Source organism: Marmota marmota, unplaced genomic scaffold, assembly GCF_001458135.2.
Source record: "Marmota marmota marmota unplaced genomic scaffold, marMar, whole genome shotgun sequence".
NCBI lineage: Eukaryota > Metazoa > Chordata > Mammalia > Rodentia > Sciuridae > Marmota > Marmota marmota.
Window position 1 is genome coordinate 1,325,939 of NW_026000051.1, and position 19,872 is coordinate 1,345,810.

Below are 19,872 nucleotides of genomic sequence, written 5' to 3' on the forward strand. Positions count from 1 at the left end.
TTTTGGGATTGGCTAACTTAGCATTATATGAAAAATTGTGTTCTATATGTGTAAAAGGAATCATAATGCATTTGTTGTATACAAAGTATATTCACACCAATTAATGCCTTCATACATGTACTTTGGATAATAATGATCATCATATTCCACCATCACTAATAACCCCTGCCCCCTCCCACCCCTCTGCCCTATCTAGAATTCATCTATTCCTCCCATGCTCCCCCTCCCTACCCCACTATGAGTCAGCCTCCTTATATCAAAGAAAACATTCGCCATTTGGGTTTTGGGGACTGGCTAACTTCACTCAGCATTATCTTCTCTAACTCCATCCATTTCCCTGCAAATGCCATGATTTTATTCTTTTATTGCTGAGTAATATTCCATTGTGCATATGCCACATTTTTTATCCTCTGTCGTTTTTTCCTCTTTTTCCTTTTCTTTCTTCTTCCCTTTTATTTAAAAATATTTTTAGTGTAGATGGATACAATAGCTTTATTATATTTATTTTTATGTGGAGCAGAGGATCAAACCCAGTGCTTCACATGTGCTAGGTAAGCACTCTACCACTGAGCCACAACCCCAGCCCCTTTACCTCCCTTTTTATGATGTAAGGGAGGAATATGAGTCTCTCTTTGTGTGAAAATCATTATATTTCTGCTTCAAAATTTCTTCCCTTAGTTTTCACTATAGTAACAAGTCAAACAAACCACTATGTAAATTCTAGTTCTTTTTTTAAAATATTTTTTAGCCGAGTTGAACATAATACCTTTATTTTATTTATTTATGTTTAGGTGGTGCTGAGGATCAACCCGGAGCCTCTCACATGCTAGGCGAGCCTTCTACCGCTGAGCCCCAGCCCAGCCCTAAAATTCTGGTTCTTAAAAGTTTTTTTAATTGTCTCAAAGGCCGAGCACTGCATTTGTAAACAGTCCTCTAAGTCACATGATGTTGCAATAAAAATACTAAGAAAAAAACCCATAGGAAATAAAATACATAAAATGCGGTCAGTGTAATCGGCCTGTGCCGGCAGGGTCCCCAACAGCCGTCCAGAACCGCACACACCGGCGCAGGAGGTGCGGGGGTGTCCCCGTCCGTGCGGCCCCGGCGTCCGCGGGTTTCTCCAGCCCCTGCATCCGAGGTGCACCAGGCGCCTGGGGCCGTCCGCCCGTCTGTCGCGGCCTCGCCTCCCTCGGGAGGGAGAAGCACTGCTGCCTTTTAAGGGCAAGAGCCAAATATTGGTTTTCTTGGCCCTTTTAATTTAACTTTAATTTTAAAACTTAATCTTAAACATCCAGCAAATAAACTTCAACAGTCTTATATTAAGAGTACTGGGCTTTAATGTCTATCTCTCNCCCTGCGGGCAGAGTCGCCCGCCGTGCCAGCGGGGGGTGCTGTTTATGTGTCCCCAGTCCACGGTGTGTGAGAAGATCATGGAGCTGCTGGGACAGAATGAGGTAGACCACCGGCAGCGCAAGCTGGTCATCCTGAGCCAGGACCGGTTCTATAAGGTCCTGACCGCGGAGCAGAAGGCTAAGGCCTTGAAGGGACAGTACAATTTCGACCACCCAGGTACACCCAGAGAGCTTGCCCAGGCAGGCTGCCAGGGCCTGGGTTGTGCAGGGATGCAGCCCCAGTGGGGTCAGGGAAGTTACCCACATGTCCTGCAGAGGGCCTCCCCTCTGGGTTCCTGCAGGTCAAGTCAGGAGGATTGGACCAGCTCTCTGGGCCTGGGTGCCCTGCAGGAGTTTGGTTGGAGCCAGTCAGGAAACCTGGGCAGGAGGGACCTTGGGGACCACTGCTCAGTCCATTTGAAATCCCATTGCCTTCCCTCCTCCAGCTTGCTGCTGCTAAGGTCTTTTCACACCCCATTGTCTATAGAGTGGCCTTTCCCTTCCCCACCTGCCCAGGGGCAAAGTCCTCAGGGAAGCCAGCTGTGGGAAGCAGTGGGTGATCTAGGGCCCAGGGCCCTGCAGCCCTTCCCGGATCTGGAAGGTGCTTGCTATCTCTGGGACAGAGTCTGCCCAGCGAAATGGAGGAAGAAGGCCTGCAAAGCAGCATTCCCACTGATTATTCCCAGCAAGAGAGAGGAGGGAGGCCTGACTCCCTGGTTTCCATTGCTGGCCAGTGTGCTGCAGCCTCCTGGTGGGACAGCTTGGGTGGTGCCCTGCCTGAAGGCAGCCTGGGCAATTTTGTCCTGTATGGTCTGTAAGACTGCAGTGGACCCTGTCACTAACAAATAGAAACTGCAGGGGCAGCTTCTAGTCTGAATGTCCTCAGTATCCCTGGTGCCCTCCTGTCTGTGGCACAAGGGTAGCTGGGTTGTCTTGCCCTTTGCTTCATCTCTGCAGATGCTTTTGATAATGATTTGATGCACAGGACTCTGAAAAACATCGTGGAGGGCAAAACTGTCGAAGTCCCAACCTACGATTTTGTGACCCACTCAAGGTAAGCAGGTGGCTTACAGGAGGTCCAAAGAGAGAGCTGGTTAGGGCTTCCCCTCTGGGTTCCTACAAAGACTGCCCCATGGCAGGACCTGCCACATTTCTGTGAATCACTGCCTACATCTATCCTCTCCCCAGAGTCATTCTCCCTGGTGTTATGGTGGACTATCCAGCAGGGCCCATTGCTTCCTCTGTGCCTGGTAGGTTGCCGGAAACCACTGTGGTCTATCCTGCAGACGTGGTTCTGTTCGAAGGCATCTTGGTGTTCTATAGCCAGGAGATTCGGGACATGTTCCACCTGCGCCTCTTCGTGGACACGGACTCTGACGTCAGGCTCTCTCGGAGAGGTAGTGCATCTGGGGATTCTGTGCCCTGGCTGCGGTGGCTGTGAGTCCTGAGGGAGGGCTGACCGTGGTGCCTCCTTCCTGTCACGGCAGTTCTCCGGGATGTGCACCGCGGGAGGGACCTGGAGCAGATCCTGACCCAGTACACCACCTTCGTCAAGCCCGCCTTCGAGGAGTTCTGCCTTCCGGTACCGCCTTTCATCTGTCTGAAAACCCGTTTCTCTCACACTTGTGCCCTGTTCCCCACCTGCTGATAACACCAGCATCCTGGGGCACCCCACCTTGGTCCCCCACTCTTACACAGTCCTGGGGAAGAGAAATCTTATGAGAACCCCTTTGTGTCTTGCAGACAAAGAAGTATGCTGACGTCATCATCCCTCGAGGGGTTGACAATATGGGTAAGAAACTGCCGGCCAGGTCCTCCCAGAGCCACCACTCAGGACTGCTGTCTCATACCTCTGCTGTTGAGGATTCCCAAGTGCACAAGGCCCACCAGAGTCTATCTGAGGCGTGGGTTCAGCACAGACAGGGCAGGGCTTTAACCAGGCTTCCAAGCAGCCTAGGCTACCGCAGCAAACTGAGCTGCTGAGTTTTATTGTCTCACATCCTGTCTTGCGGTTTCTGTGTGCTAAGATGTGTGGTGGCTTGTGAGGACCTGGCTAGTGGCCTTCCTTCCAGGCTGAGTGTGGCCACTGGGGAAGGGGAGGCCCCACACCAGCAGCAGTCCTGTGCAGGCCTATGGCACAGCAGGGAGGACAGCTGAGCACCCACTGTCTGTCTGCAGTTGCCATCAATCTGATTGTGCAGCACATCCAGGACATCTTGAATGGCGACCTCTGTAAGCGGCACCGAGGGGGAGCCAACGGGCGGAGCTACAAGAGGACCTTCTCTGAACCAGGAGACCACCCCAGGGTGCTGGCCTCTGGCAGACGGTCGCACCTGGAGTCCAGCAGCAGACCCCACTGACTGAGGGCCATCACGTGCTGTCCCCCAGCCTGCCAGCAGGGATCCCCACAGACCCGAGTTTCGGGACGGGCATGGGGCACCTCTTGCCCTTAAAAGGCAGCAGTGCTTCTCCCTGGCTTGTCCTAAGGTGGTGTCAGGGCCAAGGTTCCTGTGCTCTTGGGGGGCAGCTCACTTTGGTAGGTAGAGACAGGGCTTCCTCTCGTTTAGGGAGGTTTTAACTTCTGTAGGGGTCACTGAAGTGCCCTGGCTCATGGTTAGCCTGTGTGCTTGTCCCCGGGAGGAATGCCAGTGTGCATTGGGAAACCTGAGGAAGCAGCCTGGGCACTGTGGGCCTGGTGTGTCTGACCGGTGAGAATTTCCCAGTAGGGCTTGGTTTACTCGCGCATCACTGAAACAGGCTTTAAGAGGCGCTATTCACCCTGGTGGACTGTCCAGCAGGGCCCATTGCTTCCTCTCCCTCATTCTGTTCCATACCCCAAGGCTAGTGGTGCCCTAGAAACCTTTCCTGACCCACCACTGGGCTGTGGTCCAGTGTGGTGAGTGCTGGTCTAAGGAGCCTCCGAGGCATTTCCTTTCCTCTTGCCCGTGCCTCAGTGACAGAGAAGAGGCAGGAACCTTAGCATCAGCCACCATCTCTCTAACCAGCATCACAGAGGGCAGGGGGTCCAGACCCCAGGTGCCTGCATGGCTCCTGAATCCTGGGGCAGTAGGCAGTGGGCTGTTGGGTCTGCTCTGGCTGGAACAGAGTCTGCACACAGTCCCACAGGGCCGGGTGCTTCCACCTTACCAGGGCTCTCTGGATGGGCTGTCCCTGGTATAGCTCAGCTGTGTCCAGGGCAGCAGCCTCCAGCCACAGCATGTGCTGGCCTGCAGGTGTTCAGGTGGCTCCCTCACGCAAGGCTAGAGCTCAGGGCCTCACAAATGGTCCTGTCCGTTGTCCAAGTTTGTCTTCCCTCCCATGTGACCACCGTTTCTGGAAAAGAGTGTCCTTTGCCATTGCCACAAGCTAGGCACAGGTTCTTTCCCTTTCTTCCTGTTGAGCACAACTCGTAGTTACCAGCCACGACGTTCCTGAGCTGCGTGCAGCGCCAGGGCTTTCTGTTGAGTCTTAACATTTGTGTTAAGCTTGTGTTCCTTTAGAGGGAGACTCAATAAATAATATCAGATACAAATGTCAGTTCGTCTCTTTTATTTCCATTAGAAAAGAAGGCAAAGGGAGGGCAGGGAAATGTACAGGTGGCCCAACCTCGACTGTTAAAAATCTCAGAAGGGGTTTTTATAAAGCAACCTGAGGAGTCAGTCTTTAAACAGCATTTGCTGTAGGCCTCAAAAAGATGTCCACACCACCAGACGGCTGTCCAGGACGGCCTGCAGGGCCTTGCTGAGGACAGGGACAGCCTGCTCAGTTGAGTGAGCCCATCAAATCAAACTCCAAGCCCACACCTTGAGGGCCTCTTGGGCAGGTCCTGGCTCGCAGGTCACTGGCCTGCCTTCACATGTGGCTCCTGTGTTGGCCACTGAAACTCACATGTCTGAGCTTAAGGGGCCTCATGGATGGGAGGGCGTGGAGGGAGCATGTTCTTCACTATTCAGAAAAATAAAACCTCTCCAAATAATGTGCTCTTCAGAGGATTGCTTTAAGAATGGAACCGCAATTAAGTTCCAGGGCGACCTTGTGAGCCCACCAGGCTGCAGGCTGACAGCCCTCTGCTTGTCAAAGGTAAAAATGGTTATAAGAAACCCTGTCCTACCCCAGCCCAGACGATTCTTGCTGTGCTTGTTCTGCTAGTGTTTTCGGATCAGGATGTCCCAGCTATCTTTCCAGCGAAGGGCCTGGAGTTCACTGGGTGAGAGTGACCTGTCCCCATAGGTCAGTGGGCGCAGCATGTTTGACACGTGACATGCAGTGGAATACCAGGCTATGACCAGGGCACTGAAGAGGCTTCTCTGCACTTGGGACCTGTGGGCAGCAGTGCAAAGCACTGTGAGGACCCCTGATTGTTGCTCCACAGTGACCCTGCTTGGCCATTCTCTTGGAATCCATAGTCCACATGGTCACCTGCCAAGGCCTGTGGACTTTTTTTCCCCTTGGTCCTTGGTACTCTACCACTGAGCTACATCCAACCATTTTACTTTTGAGAGAGGGCCTGGGACTTGCCATCCTCCTGCCTCCCCCTCCTCAGTAGCTGTGACTACAGACGTGGCCACTGCACCTGGCTGGCTGTGCCTCTCCCAGCCCATGTTGCACCGAAAGCAGCCTGCATGTCCCCCAGCCCTGCTGCCAACCTGCACAGGTGATCACTGACGTGCTGCAGGACAACTGGGAGCAGAAGGATCTGGAAGGTGAGTGCAGGCAGGTAGTGGTAGAGGAAGAGTGTCTTCTCCATCAGGAAGAAGGGCAGGTAGTTCAGTGCCCAGCCGCCAACACACAGGGCCCCGGTTAAGGCCCACTGCCGCCAGGCATCTGCAGGAGGGCACATGTCAGAGCAGCGGTCGTGTCCATGGGCTCACCCTTAAATCCCAGGCTTACAACCTCGGTGCCTGACCTCTCGCTCCCAACCTTCCCACTCTCAGGAGGAAGAGTGGACAGGAGAGTCATGAGAATTTGTAGCCTCCTGCCTGGACCTAACCACCACTGTCTTGTGATGGCCCAGCCCCGTGGGAGGCCAGGTCTTGCTGTGTGTTAATCACTGGGCCCCTGCAGCCTGGGCTGGCCGCACAGGGCAGATCTGGTCCAGCTGGGCCACCTGCTCTCATCTGGGCATTTCTTCTGGGATTTATGGAGGTGGGGCTGCACTTGTCCACCAGCCCAGAGTTACATGGAAAGTTAACAGAGAGAAGGGCCAGGCACTGAAAGATGAGCAGAGAGAGAGTGGGGCAAAGGTGCTATGCAGCTCCCAGTAGTCTTTGGGACCTGGGCCAGGCCCTGGGGACACCCACCCCACACTGGTAGTTTTCGCTTCTCTGTTTCAAGATGGTCTCAAGTGCATTTCTGTTAGCTTCAGACAACCATCAGCCCTAGATGCGCCTGTCGGCTGCTCTTTTCCCAGCCACTTTTGGTACATGCAGCCAACTTAAGCGAAGGCCAGAGAGCACTACTGGCCATGACCCTTTCTGCTGGAGAAGCCAGAAACAACACCAGGAAACCTAACTGCCACCAGCTAGGGAGTCAAAAATAAAGTATTTCCCTATCTGAGGAAACAGAGGCCTTAGGGCGTAGGTTCCCGGTACAGTTGGGCTGTCACTTAAGCGAGAGAAATCTCATCACAGTGAAAAGGAAGAGGCAGAAAAAGGAGCTGGGGAGCTGCACCAACCCTCAGGGAGGTCACAGACACTCCTTTGCCGTCTGAGCAGGTACCAGAAGAAGAGCAGGGTGTAGGCCGCTGTGGCGAGGTTGGCAGAGGCCCAGATCACGATGTTTCCAAGCAGGTGGATCTGAGCCTGAAAGCATATGGGAGTCACTCTCAGGCACCTGCCCTCTGTGCAGTGGGAAACTGCCGTGCTAAAGAAAACCACATGCCTACTCTATACTACAGTGAAGGGCGAAAAAGCAGAGGCAGCCAAGTGCAGGGCACACACCTGGAATCCTAGCTAATCGGGAGGCTGAAATCGGAAGGTTGCAAGTTCAAGGCCAGTGTAGCATGTTCTGGAGATCCCCCCCCATCTCAAAATAAAATAAAGGGCGGGATGTGACTTGGTGGTAGAATGTTTGCCTAACATGTTCAAGGCCTTGGGTTCAACCCATAGCATCAAAAGCCAAACAAAAACCACACAGGTTCATTCTGGTATCCTCCAGTCTCACCCTAACCTGGAGAGACCTGTTCTCAATGAGAATCCTTCTAGAAAATGCTAGGGTTCTTGATTTTGTAAACTAAAACTGAAAACTAGGAGTAAATGAGTTTTTTTTTTTTCTCTTTTTGGGCAGGGGACACACTGGGGGGTGAACCCAGAGCCTTGTGTATACCAAGCATGACACTGAGATTCACCCTCATCCCTGAGATTTTCTTTCTCTTTTTGAGACAGGATATCAGTAAGCTGCTGAGACTGGCCACAAACTAGTGACTCTGTTGCCTCAGACCCCCAAATCACTGGGATTACAGGTGTGTGCCACGGTGTCCAGCAAGATTCATTTTTTAACGAGAAAGCTGTTCATGGAATGGTAGGTAGTCCCCGCTTCTGCACATATGCTGGGTAAGCCCTGGGACTTGCTCCTGGTACTTTCTTTTCACAAGGGCTGCTCTCCTCCAACTGAGTGAGAAGGGAGCGTTTTACCACCTGCCTGTTCAGCGAGTATTCCCTGAGCACCCACTGCAGCCGGTGTGAAGACAAGACGCACATAAACAGAGCCCTGGTGAGCTTGCCTACCAGGCGCTATGCGGACGACATCTTACAAACCACTTCCGTCAAGAAAAGGGTGACAGCGCTCTCCCACAACAGCAACAAAGCTGAGGCTTTCTTAGACGGGTAAGCGTGAGGCTTACTCTCAGCATCTGATAGAGTATTGGCCCACGCTGCCCAGCGTCCCGAGAAAACCAAGTCCTGGACTGCTGCTAGAACAGGCTTGGCAGAAACCCAGGACATGCTGGCTGCTCTTAATGCCAGAGGGAATTCCCAAGGACGGGACAAAGCCCCCGCCAGCTGTCACAAGCGCTTCTTACACTGGTTGTGGGGTGCAGCCAGTAGGCGATGCTGGTGTCCAGGGCGACCCACTGCAGCGGCGTGGAGCTGTACCTGTGCTCAGAGTCCTCACTGCGCAGCGTCAGCATCCTCCACTGCAACAAAGCATGGGTCTCAGCTGTTAGGATGATAGGTGCTCCAGGTCACACAGGTTTTGTCAAAGGTGTTTGTCAACTGTGCCCCTTGCCTGTGAACTATCCAACCTTAAGTTCATTTGGATTGTGCAACAGAAGCAGCAGGGCAGGCAGAATGAGTGTGCTCCTGGTCAGGGGCCTTGAACTCTAACCCAGCACATCCTCTGTGACTGGGGGCCTGGACTCAGTGCCCACTTGGGCTCATGTTCAGGTCCAGGCCTTCTGAGTTCCTGACTTACTCCTCTAGGCCTCTGCTAGTTGACAGTGGCCCCTTTGGACTTGATGGGTGACCTTAGGATGCTGTAGCAAGGCTGTAATTTCACACTTGGTCTGGACCTCCTTGTTCCTGACTGCAAGGGCCCAGGGCCCAGGGCCCCAGCGTTCCACACATCACTCAGACTGGAGAGAGGGGAGACACGCCTTCTGAGTCTGAGGTCCCAGGTCCAAGATGAACGCTGGGAACTGCAGAGCCCAGCGCACACAGCAGAAGCCAGCTCCCTCCCGCCACCTGTCACCTGCAGTTCCTGTCACCTGCAGTTCCGAGAATTTGGCCATAAAGCTGAGGTTCCTGCTGATGTCGACCTCAGTAGGGGAGTGCAGTTCCAGCTCCCTCTCCCTTTGCTCCTGGCCTGACAGAACACAACAGGACACCAAAGATAGGAGCAGAGTAAAGCCAGGGAGCTGACACGGAAGCCACCAGCTTGGCAAAAAACTCACTTCCCTGCATTGCCAACAGCCCACCTGACGCCTCATTGCGCTGCACCATCCCGAGTTTGCCCACCCCCCGCATCCCAATTAACAAGGGCCTTTCTCCACTCAGAATTCTCTGCCTGCAGGGGGTGCGCTAGCTTCTCCCTGTGGCCCTTGGGAAAAGCCCTATGTTGTCCTCATGGCAGGACAAAGGGCTGGGATGGCTCAGCTCCTGCCAAACCCACATCTGTCAGTGTCTTCTCAGGTGCTGAGTGTTAGAGATGGTGGGAGTCGTAGGGGACAGCAGGAGGACTCACTTTTGCCATACCGGTGCTCCTCCACGTTCCACATCATGCTCCCATGGTGACCCCGCGACAGTTTCTCCCCTACGACCTCCAGCTGCCGGAACCCCCAGTCGGGGAGGTGTGCCCCACTCAGCTGGCAAAACCAAATAAGATAAAGGGCGCGCCTGAAGGCAGTCCGGGCAGCCCACCTGGTGGCTCCACTGCGGACGTCCCCCTAGGGTTCTACCCTGAGCAGTTATAAAACCTCCCTTCCTCGATGTACAATAACACAGGGCAGTGACTTTAGTACTCCTCCTGTAGAAGGCTCTGGCCTGGAGTTCAGGGAACAGACTATGAGAGTCAAGGCTTCCATAGCCAAGCCAGCCAGTGGCACTTCCTACCTTCAATATGGCAGACGTGTTCACGTGCACAAAGCGCACCTCCGACAAGATGGTCTTCCAGACGTCTCTATCTGACTTTCTGTTCACAATGTCCTGCAAAAGCAGACTCCGTCAGGCTGGGTGCATGGCTCAGAGGTAGAGTACTGTTGCGTGTGCACAAGAGTCTGGGTTTGATCCCCAGCACTGCAAAAAACCCAACACCAGGATTGGGGTTATGGCTCAGTGGTACAGTGCTTGCCTAGCACATGTGAAGCACGGGGTTCGATCCTCAGCACCACATAAAAATAGAGAAAATAAAGGTATTATGTCCATCTACAACCAAAAAGAATTTTTTTTTTTTTTAAAAAGCAAACCCAGCACCAAAAATGGATCTTGATAATTGTTCCATTCTTTTTCAAATTTCCTTAAATGCAAAAATGAAGACCAGTCACCAAGCAATGACATTAACATGGCTCTGAACAAAGGGGAAAGCTCACAAGCAAGGGGGCTGCGAGGGGCTTATCCTGGATAGTGCCCCGGACACAACTCTGGTCCAGCCCATGGAAAGGCACACCGTCCCTGCCAAAGGCCACACAAGACAGGATCCCCCAGAGACTGAAAAGACTGAAGAGTTTCTGTCCTCTCCACCCTGCATGGTCACCTGGGGGTAGAGCGTGGTGGCCAGAGGCAGGCAATCCTTAGTCCCTGTCTGGTGACTATGAAGTTGGTTCACATGAAGCTTAGATGGTCCCCAGGGAGGGATTCCTCATTCTGGGACATGAAGAGTACTTTGTCCTGTCACAGCCTGACGCAGTGGGGCCTCATAAGAACCCCATTTTATTGACAAGAACCAGGGAACCCACGAGGCTGAACAGGAGCAAATGCCCAGACATCCAGCTGGTCACTCTGGGGCCAGGCAGCTGCTCCTGGGGCACACCCTCCTTCCTCATCCTGTCAACTCCAGCTGACATGTGGGCATGTGGTGCTGAAGGTGCCACCAGAAGGGAGGTGGAGGAGCAGGACCAGCAATGGAACCTCTGGCAAAAAGATGGCTGAGAGGGAGGTACAGCGCTCAGGAACAGGTAACCCTGAGTGGGACTTCCGCTGGGAGAGCTCCCATCACAAAGGCCCACTCAGAGGAGGCGGGGGAGCAGGGTACAAGTGTGCGCAGTAGAGAAGGCAGAAGGGCAGAAGCAGGCTAAGTACACAGCCAGCCTCCGCAGACCGCTGGTGTTGTGGAGGGAGCCACCAGGGGCGGCACCAAGGCTGGTGTGTGGTCACCCTATTGAGATCCAAAGGAGGCCGTGGGCACCAGTGGTAGCTGGAGAGCAAGCTTGACTCTCATGGTGGATGACCGGACTTCGCTGTGCTGAGCATCCGGGTCCCTGCACTCAGGGGCAAGAGGCCCAGCAACTGCACTCCTCCTGCACTCTGCCTTTCCTGGGGGAGCCGCATGGTGGCTGGGGGGGGAGACAGCTGCAGGCTGCTGCTCTATGGGAGCATGAGAAGCAGGACCTGTCAGGCTGAGAGGCACTTCCCCTGGGTCACAGGGTGGCCGGAGCTCAGGTCCCAAGTGAGGACCAGGTTGTGCGGGTGAACAGTGACAGGTCAGGGAGACGTACGAGCAGGCAGCCCTGCCTGGGGCAGACCCAAAGCATCCTGCCAGGTCCAGGAGCTCGAGGCTCTCCACAGAGGAGCAGGTGTCTACTCCCAGCGAAAACTTCATGACCTTCTTTGTGAATAAAACCAAAGACCCCACTTTGCGGTTGCAACAGAATGTCCTGAAATCACAGCGGGGCATTCTGAACTGGAAAGTGCGCCCCATTCACCCTGGCTCCCTACGGTCTAGTGCCCAACACGGCACTCCGCTGGACTCACCAGCCTCCAGAGGTTCTGGGCGGGCATAGAGATGTTGTAGTCGATGTAGCAGGAGACCTCCTGGGCATGGGGGCTCAGTGGGGCCGCGACATCATGCCTGGAAGCCAAGCAGATGGAGCAGCTGCAGAAACTGCCTACAAGCTACTCTTCTTTAAGGGAAAGAGGCAGCTGGCTTAAAGGACAACCTGGGTCCCTGCTAGTGGTTACTGCCTGAGGACACGCCCCTGGAGCTGGCAGTGAGATGCTGAATAGGACCCCCACGGCTGCCCCTTCTCAGGGAGCACACAGATGGTCTTCCCAGGGTAGCTGTGACATATAACTGGGTGGTGTCTCCACCCCGCTTTTTGGACCAGGGAACCGTGACTCAGAGGAAGGCAAGGCCATCACGGGCCTGGGGGTTCCATGTCTGAGAGCCAGAGCCCCCAGCACTGCCATGCAGAGCTTGGCAGCAGAGCTGCTGGCCAGCCCCCAGCTGACCAGGGCCAAGTAGGGCAGTGGTGGGGGGCAGGCTGCCGTGAGACCAGCCGCACTGGCCAGGAGCACCAGGTCCTCCTGACTCGCCTGTGACCCGTCACCCCTGCGCCAGCCCTGCTAGGTGCTGTAGACACAGGGGTAACAGGAGACCTCTTGTGGCCTCTAGAAGACAGCTCCCCACACTGTGGACAGGGAGTGCAGGTGAGCACCAAGAGGGAACCAGATGGGGTGGCTCCCGGAGATGCCTTCCCATGAGGCGACCTGGTGGTGAACAGCCTGGAATAAGCCCTGGGTGGGACCTGGGGACTGAGTCCAAGCACACTGCAGAGAGGGGGTGCGGCAAAAGCCCCAAGTGCGATGCTCGGAGGGAGGTCAGGCGATGGGGTGATGCATGTTAGGACACGAAGGGCCTCAACCGGGACAGAATGAGGGTGATGGGAAGTCGCCAGAGGGCTGTGGGCAGAGGAGCAATGCCAGTGCACTACACCTTCTCAAGGGGTGGCCTGGGCCTGAGCATGGCGGGGGCCAGGGGAGGCAGGAGGTCTGGACTTGGATGTGGGGTTCAGGGGAGAAGCAAACAACCCTCTGTAGGGTGAGGAGGAGTGGACAGAGAAGAGTCAAGGTGACGCCTGACAGGATCCGGGCTCTGTAGGAGCAGCCAAGCCAGAGCCGGGTACCATGAGGCCCCTGTGCAGCCAAGCGGGATGTGGGCATTCCTGGGGAGGCTGGAGGTAGGGCATGGACCCGGGTCAGTTACACCGGACAAGGTGAGACAACCTAAGAAGTGGGGTCCTGGCACATGAAGGTGCACAGGGCACGAGGGTGAGGACCAGCCAGCTGGCAGTATGACCCAGAGGAGGTGGGAGGGAGAAGCTGGAGAGTGGCTCCTAAGCAGGAGGAGCAGTGGCCACTGTAAAGAAGGCAGGTCAGCAAGAGGACTCGGTCCTGGCTGGGTTGGCGACATGGGGAGGTCTGTCTGGAACTCATTTTAAACGTGTGCTGCTTTACAGAGGAGCACCCCAACTCCGTCTATGTGGAAAGCACCCGAACACCCTCTGTGGCATGGCTCTGACTGCGCCTCACACTCTGGTACGCACCGGGCCGCCACCTTACCTGCACCAGATGTTTCCTTTAAAGCCCTTTCGTCAGCTGTGTCCCTGGGTCCCCTGCTGACCCCTAAGGCACATACAAGTGCTGGGCAGCAGTTGTGTCCTGCTGGACAGTGGCAGCAGAGGACATCCAAAAGCAACAAGTGCGCCAGGGTGAGGGGGCAGGTACTCACGTGTTGAGGAGGCGGGTGGTCATGCCGTGCACCAGCTGCACCACGTCCCCGTGCCGCACAGGCCGCAGAGGGCTGTTCACCACCAGCTGATGCCTGGGGAAGATGTGGCGCTGTTGGGTTTGGTACCCTGAAACCGACAGCTCTCCAGGAGGTGCCAGGGCTCTAGACTGCCAGCAGATACCGTGGGACCCGCAGCTGCCCACCCACCCACACCTCAGAGGCAGTGCTGTGTGGAACCAAGGCATGGTTTCACTTAACCTCTTTCTAAAGCTTAAGGTCACTTTCCAAATGGCCATGTGGGATTGTCTGCCACTGTCATGCTTGTCTGCAAATACTACAGTGACAAATGCTGAACAGTGACTACGTCTGCCAACACTCCCTTCTAATAGCGAGGATCTTCTGTTCATAACCACCAAGTAAGAACCGGTTAAATGCCAGACACTGGGCCACATGCTGACAAGTGGCTGGACAAGCCAGGTGGTGGCCAGCTGCCCTCACATCACTGCAGTGAGCAAAACTGATAAGGAGCAAATGAACATGCAGATCACATCAGCAGCTGCATGCAGTGGACCAGGAGGCAGGGGTGATGGTGACAGCAGGGGGGTGCGGAGGCTGTACAGGGTGACCAGGAAGTCTCCCAAGGACCCGGCTTTCACATTCCTAATAAGAAGGTCCAGCCAGGTGGGCTCTCAGCCACCTCTGTGCCCTGCTCTGGACACAGAGGTGCCTGAGAGCTGAGCATGCAGGCAAGGCTGGAGACCGGAGGCTGGGGCAGGAGCACCTCATGCAGGAGATGAATTCTAGGGGCGTCAGAAGCTCAGGGGGGTTTTGAGCAGAAGACTACCTGGTAATGAGGACCCCTCCATGGCAGCTGATGCTGGAGCAGGTGTTATGGTTGGATGTGAGGTGTTCCCTCACACTGGGTTATGAGAGCCTTTACCCAATCAGTGAAATAATCATCTGATAGGATTAACTGAGTGGTGACTGAAAGCAGGTGGGCTGTGGCCGGAGGGGGTGGGCACTGGGGGCGTGGTGCTGGGTATATATTTGAATCTGGCAAGTGGAGTCTCTCTCTGCTCCTTGATCATCATGTGAGCTGCTTCCCTCTGCCACACTCTCTCCCACCATAAGGTCCTGCCTCACCTCGAGTCCCGAGGAATGGAGCCTGCTATCTATGAACACAATGAGCTCCTAAATAAACTTTTCCTCTTCTGTGATTATTGTGGTTGGTCTTTTAGTCACAGCAGGGAGAAAGCTGACTGAAACACTGGGGTACATAGGAATAGGAATCACTGGCCACCAGCGGACAGGGCAGGCAGTGGAGACAGGCAGGTGGTGGAAATGGGACCTGGAAGGTTTGAGATCTAATTTGCAGGCAGAGGCCAGAGCCTAGGCATGGGGAGTGAGCAGAGGCCTGAGGAAGGTGATGCTGCTTTCATCTTTCTTTTTTTTTTTTTGGCACTGAGGATTGAACCCAGTGGCATTTAACCACCGAGCTACATCTCTAGCCATTTTTTTTGAGACAGAGTCTCGCTAAGTGGCTTGGGGCCTCACTAAGTTGCTGAGGCTGCCTTTAACTTACAATCCTCCCGCCTCGCCTCCTGGTCCTGGGATTGATTATAGCATGTGAAGCCATGCCCAGCAAGATTCTATTTTTCTGAGAGGAGTGGTAGTGGTGGTGAAGGGCACTGGAAGAGGGGAGTTTGGGTCATGCCTGTGACACTCCTAAGGGGAGGTCCTGCATGGGCATTCCAGCCTCCCAGGCTCAATGAAGGGTGCTGGGTGGGGGGACCCAGTTAGAGCCCAAGGACCTGGTCCAGCCAGGCCTGCTAAGTTCTGCTGTGGAGTGCTGGGCCTGTACTCACCTCCTAGGATCCTTCACGATCCACCAGTTGTTGACATCCTTGAAGGGGTAACAGGTCACCTGCTGCTGGTGGGAGCTGCCCCGGCCATTCTCATATCTGCGTGAGAAAGTCAACAGAGTGGTCAGCCAAGGACTCATGGCTGTTCTCCCATAGGTTCCACAGAGGGAAACAGACTTCAGCAAATACCACCTAGTGAGGTGTGGGGGAAAATGAGACTGAGGATACGGAGAGAGCAGCACTAGTGTCAGACAGATCCTTGGAGGACACACGAGGAGCCAGTGTGCCGTACCATGCCCCCAGCTCTAGGCTTTCACATATGCCACAGCACTCGTGGGTGGCTCCAGAGCACAGCGCCTCTGCTCTTGGAGAGTGAGAGCCGCCCACGTCGGCAGAACTGTGAGAAGACAGAACAGTCCATGATCTTCACTTTCCTTACATCATGGGGTAGGTGCTCTGGTGAGAGTGGAGCCAGCAGGGCAGGGGTTTGCCAAAGACGCTCCTCAGAGTGACCTGGGAACCGAAGGCCACCTCCAGTGGCTGGCCTTGGGTAATGCGGGCCAGCCCTCCCTAGACAAATGGAAATGGAGGAAGGTGAGTGTGGGAGTGAGATCCTAAACCAGCCTCCCTGGCGGGGGTAGTGGGAACTGCTGTTATCTAGTTGGTTATAATTAACTCGTGCAGTTGTGTGCTATTCACTAAGAATTACAATTAGAGCTCCTGGAGAGAGTGCTGCCCCTGGATCAGGCACTCGGCTAAGTTTTCCACTTGTACCCGCATTTAGTTCCCATAAAATTCCTATGAGACATAGCTTATGGGACGTCTTGGGCTGCAGTGGGGCTCAGGGTTACAGCACTTGCCCAGCAGCCCGAGGTCCTGCCTTCATTCCTCAGTAGCACCCAGAGAGAGAGAGATGAGAAAACTCAGAGTGGGGCGAAGAGACAGCCCAATGGGCTCAGAGACTGACTCCTACCCATGTCACTTGGTCCGTCCTACAGGCTGAGCATCTCTTATGCAAAATGCTTGGAACAACAGTGTTTCAGATTTTGGATTTTTTTGCATTTTGGAATATCTGAATAGACCTTAACAGGTGATCATCCCTAATCTGAAATCAGAAATGTTCCAAAATCTGAAATTGTTAAGCATTCACGCTGGCACTTGGAAAGTTAGGGATTTTGGAGCATTTTGGATTTCAAGATTTTTGGGGTAGGGACGCTCAATTTATACTGTATTTGCAGTTAATATAAATGAACGCCAGACTCGAGTCTATCCTGTAAGGCATTTCAAAATGCCCAGAGTCATTCAGAGAATTAAAGGGAGTCAGCCTCTTCATTTATTCCATAGCATTACTGTATTCAGGATTCCTTTACTGATGTGGCTGATACATTCTTGACTGAATTCCTATAATGCTCACTTGACAATGTTAATACATCCCCCTTACCTCCAAGCTGGCTTGGAAGGCACTAGACATGATCTGGTCATGGGGCCCAGAGCGGTAGACCAGCATCAAGTGGACATAGAAGAAGAGTAAGTACAGGATGACTGGGATGCCCAATAAGGCCACCACTCTGGCAAGCAAGTGAAAAAACACACAGACCTGCCAGAAGATGCAAGAAAAAGTCAGTTCCTACTCCACCGCAAGATATGTCCACGTCCAGACGCTAGGCTTAGAAAAAGTCACCAGGAGAAACTCGCCCTCCCCCACACAGGTGCCCTCACAGCTAAAAGGCCAGGCTGCCTGGCTTGTCTGCACATGAAGCTTTGAGCACTGAGGTCTTTGCACCCAACACTCCCTGGGACCTGTCATTCCCACAGGCCGGCCTAATGCTGCACTGACGTCAGTACTTACATTTGACAAGGTCTGGTCTCCAATCAGGTGCCAGGCATGGACGGCAGCGACACCAAGCACAAGCAAGTAGGTGAAAACACCCATGTATTTGATGCTGCAAAGACAGAACTGAATAAGGCCATGATGGGACGTGGCCACACAGGAGGGGAGAGCCCTGCCCAAGGCAGGGGGCGCTCACTCACCCAACGGCGCAGGCACAAGCGACCCCGGTTAGCACCAGCCAGAACCACCATTGCAGAGAGAAAGGGCTGATAAAGAAACAGAAGGACAGGGACAGGTCACCCACTACAGAACAGAGGCCAGAGAAGGCACACACTTCTCTGAGAAGAATCTGGGTTGGCTGGTTCTATCACACACAATCTCCCAGAGTTATAGTCCCAACAGAATGTTTTTTTTTTTCCCAAGGAAAATTTTCCAGCAAGTTAAAGAAAAATGAGGATATATTTATGAAGTCATGTGCCAATGGCCAACCCCCCAAAATATTAGATGATTGAAAAGTATTCAAAATAAAAGGTCTTAGAGAACATCTAGAATCTTTTTTCTGATAAATTAGGAAAAACAGCCCCACTTTCCATACCTGTGTTTTTGGGAGTTGAAGAACTTCAGGTAGGATAACACAGCCAATAAATTAAAAAATATTAACAACGACTCCAAAAGCATAAGCCTGGACTGAGTGATCAGGGCGTTCTCTGTTACAGACAGGAAATCATGTGAGTATTAAGGTGGCCTGTGCAAATGCTGAGACAAGCACATTCACATTGGAGACAGAGGACGCACTCTGCCCCCAGGGGAACTGGCTCCAGGACGGCCCCCAAGGAATCCTTGGGTACAGATGCTCATGTCCCTTACAAGAAAGGCACAGTACTTGCATACACCTACACATCCTCCCTGGAAATCATCTGTAGATCACTTAAGACACCTGACACAATGTAAATAATATGTAAATAGTCATTCTACTGTCTTGTTTAGAAAAAATAAATACACATGTTTGGTACAGGTGTAATTTTTTTATTAATTTCTGATCCGTAGTTGGTTGAGTCTGCAGATGCAGAACACTAATATACAGATGCTGGCTGTACTTCACTAACACAAAGACAACCTGCCACAGTGCCACAAAATCTGAAGGTGGAAAGTTTAGAAGTGGGGTGGCTAGCAGAGGACATGCCCCAGAGCCACGGAGGCAGGTAAGAATAAGAGTCTGAATCACATCTACTGACACCTTATGAGTAGACAAGTCACTTAACTTCTCTGAGCCTTTTTCTTATTTGCAGAATACCAGCTTTGCAGAGCTGCCGTGAACATAAAAACATTATATAGGCACAGGACTCAGAGAGAGTCATCACCCACACTGGTATCTCTTTAATTCTTAGTCTAATTTTTCTAACTAAACCAGTCTAGCTGATTTAATTCCATCTGTTCATAAACAAAGCTGAAAGAGGATAAACTAGCTCATGAGTCCATCTTAACTGGCCAAAGCCTGAGAGGGGATAGAGAAGGATTATCAGTAACAACCAGGTGAAGACACAGGTGCCTTGGAGCAGTGTCTGGCAGGCCTCTCTTCATACAGCCACACCTCCACTACTGACAAGGGTCGATCACACAGTCCAGCACTCCCACAGCCAAGGGACAGCCTGGGGTCGGGTGTTAGAATCAAAACACATGAGCTGGATGTGCTTCTTAGTGTGGGATGCCAGGAAGCACCTGAGCTCCCCTCACCGCCTGCTGAAACGTCAGCATAGCCAGCACTTGGTTCTTCCCTTCGTGGCACCAGAAGCAGGCAGGGCCCGGGGCTTACCCATAAGCATCAACAGGGCAGCTCCCATGGCAGCAGAGTGAGAAAAGTGGAGCTCAGTCACTATCTGGTAGGCCATGGGGATGGAGAGTGCCCCAGCAAGTGCCGGCAGCAGGCGCAAGGACCACACAGGCACATTGCTGGTGTATTCTGGAAAGGGAACAACAGAGAGGAGCTGAGAACCGTGGGCATGCCATCTGCACCTACTGCAGGTCAGATTCTAAGATGTAAGTTCATAAAATGGGGATGACATTAACATCTGAGTGTGCAGACTATGGGTAAAGACTTTGAAACTAGCTTTGAATTTTTGTTTTGTTGTTTAGAGACAGGGTTTTGCTATGTTACCCAAGCTGGCCTTGGCTTCTTGTCCTCAATCAATCCTCCTGCCTCAGCCTCCCAAGTAGCTAGGTATACAGATATCACCAATAGGCCCAATTGCTCTGAAATGAGCTTTATGCAGTCTAGGAAGCAGTTCTCACTAAGCACAGAATGCAGACTAAAGATTCTGAAGTTAATGTTCATTTATATGTACCCCATCTAGTTCCAAAACTATTGTGGCAGTCAGCCTACAAAATTATGCCACAGGATACATGTACCAAAAACTAGGAATGAAATAATTACAGTAAAAAAAAAAAAAAACACTAAACTTTTATCAGACTTATCAAAAGTTTTTCACCTGTATGAAAATAATACATACCCTGAACTCAGATGAATAAAGGGCAATTGTTAATTCCTATGAAAACCATTATTTCCCCTTCCTATTATGCACACATTAAGAAGCAAAATCAAAGCTTTTTTTTTTTTTTTTTTTTTTTTTTT

At 52.8% G+C, this 19,872-nt stretch overlaps 2 protein-coding genes across 8 annotated transcripts in view; one reads left to right on the forward strand and one right to left on the reverse strand.

Annotated features, from left to right (window-relative positions):
* The first annotated feature begins 1,363 nt into the window (after window positions 1–1,363).
* Window positions 1,364–4,928, forward strand: Uck1 (uridine-cytidine kinase 1). 2 transcript variants are annotated; one of them, XM_048812872.1, is made up of 6 exons: window positions 1,364–1,569; window positions 2,349–2,445; window positions 2,646–2,788; window positions 2,879–2,973; window positions 3,135–3,183; window positions 3,593–4,928. In XM_048812872.1, exons 1-6 carry the CDS (start codon window positions 1,398–1,400, stop codon window positions 3,625–3,627), a joined length of 591 nt encoding a protein of 196 aa, XP_048668829.1. In that variant the 5' UTR covers window positions 1,364–1,397; the 3' UTR covers window positions 3,628–4,928. The 2 variants fall into 2 exon arrangements, with proteins under 2 accessions (XP_048668829.1, XP_015352901.1); XM_015497415.2 differs by having other exon boundaries at window positions 1,371–1,569; window positions 3,570–4,928.
* The window catches only part of Pomt1 (protein O-mannosyltransferase 1), a 17,321-nt gene continuing 2,374 nt past the window's right edge, over window positions 4,926–19,872 (reverse strand). For 3 of the 6 annotated variants that reach the window (XM_048812870.1, XM_048812868.1, XM_048812869.1), the window contains 16 exons: window positions 19,057–19,203; window positions 17,839–17,950; window positions 17,444–17,509; window positions 17,262–17,355; window positions 16,854–17,009; window positions 15,852–15,982; window positions 15,416–15,511; window positions 13,551–13,643; window positions 11,795–11,891; window positions 9,938–10,030; window positions 9,570–9,690; window positions 9,078–9,191; window positions 8,410–8,546; window positions 7,066–7,192; window positions 6,038–6,215; window positions 4,926–5,711 (listed from right to left, as the gene is read on the reverse strand). In XM_048812870.1, the coding sequence (XP_048668827.1) occupies window positions 5,537–5,711; window positions 6,038–6,215; window positions 7,066–7,192; window positions 8,410–8,546; window positions 9,078–9,191; window positions 9,570–9,690; window positions 9,938–10,030; window positions 11,795–11,891; window positions 13,551–13,643; window positions 15,416–15,511; window positions 15,852–15,982; window positions 16,854–17,009; window positions 17,262–17,355; window positions 17,444–17,509; window positions 17,839–17,950; window positions 19,057–19,203 (1,937 nt within the window). In that variant the 3' untranslated portion in view covers window positions 4,926–5,536. The remainder of the gene's footprint in view (window positions 5,712–6,037; window positions 6,216–7,065; window positions 7,193–8,409; window positions 8,547–9,077; window positions 9,192–9,569; window positions 9,691–9,937; window positions 10,031–11,794; window positions 11,892–13,550; window positions 13,644–15,415; window positions 15,512–15,851; window positions 15,983–16,853; window positions 17,010–17,261; window positions 17,356–17,443; window positions 17,510–17,838; window positions 17,951–19,056; window positions 19,204–19,872) is intronic. The other 3 variants (XM_015497412.2, XM_015497414.2, XM_048812871.1) reach the window with 2 other exon arrangements.

Excerpts from the sequence above, each read along its gene's own strand:
- Uck1 (XM_015497415.2), top strand. The coding sequence starts at position 1,398 with ATGTGTCCCCAGTCCACGGTGTGTGAGAAGATCATGGAGCTGCTGGGA. Across the intron at positions 2,446-2,645 it reads GATTTTGTGACCCACTCAAG|GTTGCCGGAAACCACTGTGG; the intron begins GTAAGCAGGTGG and ends TGTGCCTGGTAG. Across the intron at positions 3,184-3,569 it reads TCGAGGGGTTGACAATATGG|TTGCCATCAATCTGATTGTG; the intron begins GTAAGAAACTGC and ends GTCTGTCTGCAG.